The sequence below is a fragment of the Contarinia nasturtii genome, unplaced genomic scaffold (genome assembly GCF_009176525.2).
Source record: "Contarinia nasturtii isolate CC-2019 unplaced genomic scaffold, AAFC_CNas_1.1 Cnas_scaffold_4578, whole genome shotgun sequence".
Taxonomy (NCBI): Eukaryota; Metazoa; Arthropoda; class Insecta; order Diptera; family Cecidomyiidae; genus Contarinia; species Contarinia nasturtii.
In genome coordinates this window covers 1-1,324 of record NW_022201867.1, presented here as the reverse complement: position 1 = coordinate 1,324, position 1,324 = coordinate 1, and the positions used below count along the sequence as shown (strand labels likewise).

The 1,324-nt window shown below is 30.7% G+C and overlaps 1 protein-coding gene across 1 annotated transcript; it reads left to right on the top strand.

The window, feature by feature from the left end:
* The first annotated feature begins 175 nt into the window (after positions 1 to 175).
* Positions 176 to 1,025, top strand: LOC116351054 (laccase-11-like). The gene is made up of 2 exons (XM_031783091.1): positions 176 to 264; positions 335 to 1,025. The coding sequence occupies exons 1-2, from the start codon at positions 192 to 194 to the stop codon at positions 580 to 582; spliced, it is 321 nt and encodes a 106-aa protein (XP_031638951.1). The 5' UTR covers positions 176 to 191; the 3' UTR covers positions 583 to 1,025.
* Positions 1,026 to 1,324: the final 299 nt, after the last annotated feature.

Below are 1,324 nucleotides of genomic sequence, written 5' to 3'. Positions count from 1 at the left end.
ATCGAATGCAAAAGTGTATCGATCATCTCGGGGAATATTTTGAAAAACAATAAAACCATTTTCGACAAAAAAACAACTGTGTTATATATGTTTTTAAAAAAAATTATGGAGCAACCCTCGTAACTCAAGATGATTCATTTGTACCATATTGTAATGAATCAACTTTGACAAATGAAACGGCAATTGAAGGAATGCATTTTTGTCCGCATTTAATTCAGCTGAAACTCGGTGAAGTCGTTGACTTTTTACTATCTGATGTTACATGTAAGTTCTAACTCTCAAATCTCTGTACCGAATATTCACATATTTACATGTATATTGTTAAATCGAATAGATGAACTTGAAGACATCCATTCATTCCATTTTCATGGGTATGGATTTCAAATAATAGATATGGGAACACTTGAGCAATATAAAACAAACACAACATCTTACTACAATGACACTCATCCCCCAACTGTTAAGGATACAATTGGTGTTCCTATAGGCGGCTTTGTTCGAATTCGATTCCGAGCTTCAAATCCAGGATATTGGATGAGATTAATTGTACGGCATGAGATTAATTGTACGAGTCGGAGATAAATCTCAAATGAGATCAGCACCGGTCGGGTTTCCAAGTTGCAGTGACTATCTTCCACCAGTTATCGGAATGTGATTTTTCACTCCTCAATTGTGTGTTACAATTTTTTTAGTGAAACATGATTTTGCTCATTTTGACGTTTAAAACCAAGAAAATTGTGTGTGCCACTTTAAAAAAAAACTTTTATTCGGATACACTTATGCTTGTACGATTTCATTGAAGAATGCTCCGCGTCCAATTACACACAAAATACAAATCGATTACATTTTTACTTATAATCATCATTCTAAATAAAGATGGAAATTAACATACGGTTTTCTTACGGCAAACCAAAATAATCAACATCTTAAGTGAAATGACAAAAATCAGAATTAACTCAAATTGCATACAGTTTTTAACTCATATGTTTGTAGCGTATAATAAAGTAAATGAAGCAAAGTGAAAACACTGTATTTTTCAATTACAATTCATTGCACTTTGAAGTTTCAAAAAACAAAACAGCAAACAATAGGAAAACAATAAAATCAAATCTTTTAATGATGGAGAGTCATGGAAAATTTTAATCAAATTTTTGTAAGTTTTCCATTTATTATTTCGAGCTTCAATCATTGAGAAAACTATTATAATTGCATTTGCTGAAAATATTTAGAGTTTGTTTTTAACTAAAGAAGCTGTAAAATAGCCATTCTTCAACATCATATACGTTTTGACTCAATTTTATTTTTCAAGTTGATTTAAAAAAAA

Excerpts from the sequence above, each read along its gene's own strand:
- LOC116351054 (XM_031783091.1), top strand. The coding sequence starts at position 192 with ATGCATTTTTGTCCGCATTTAATTCAGCTGAAACTCGGTGAAGTCGTT. Across the intron at positions 265-334 it reads TTTACTATCTGATGTTACAT|ATGAACTTGAAGACATCCAT; the intron begins GTAAGTTCTAAC and ends TAAATCGAATAG.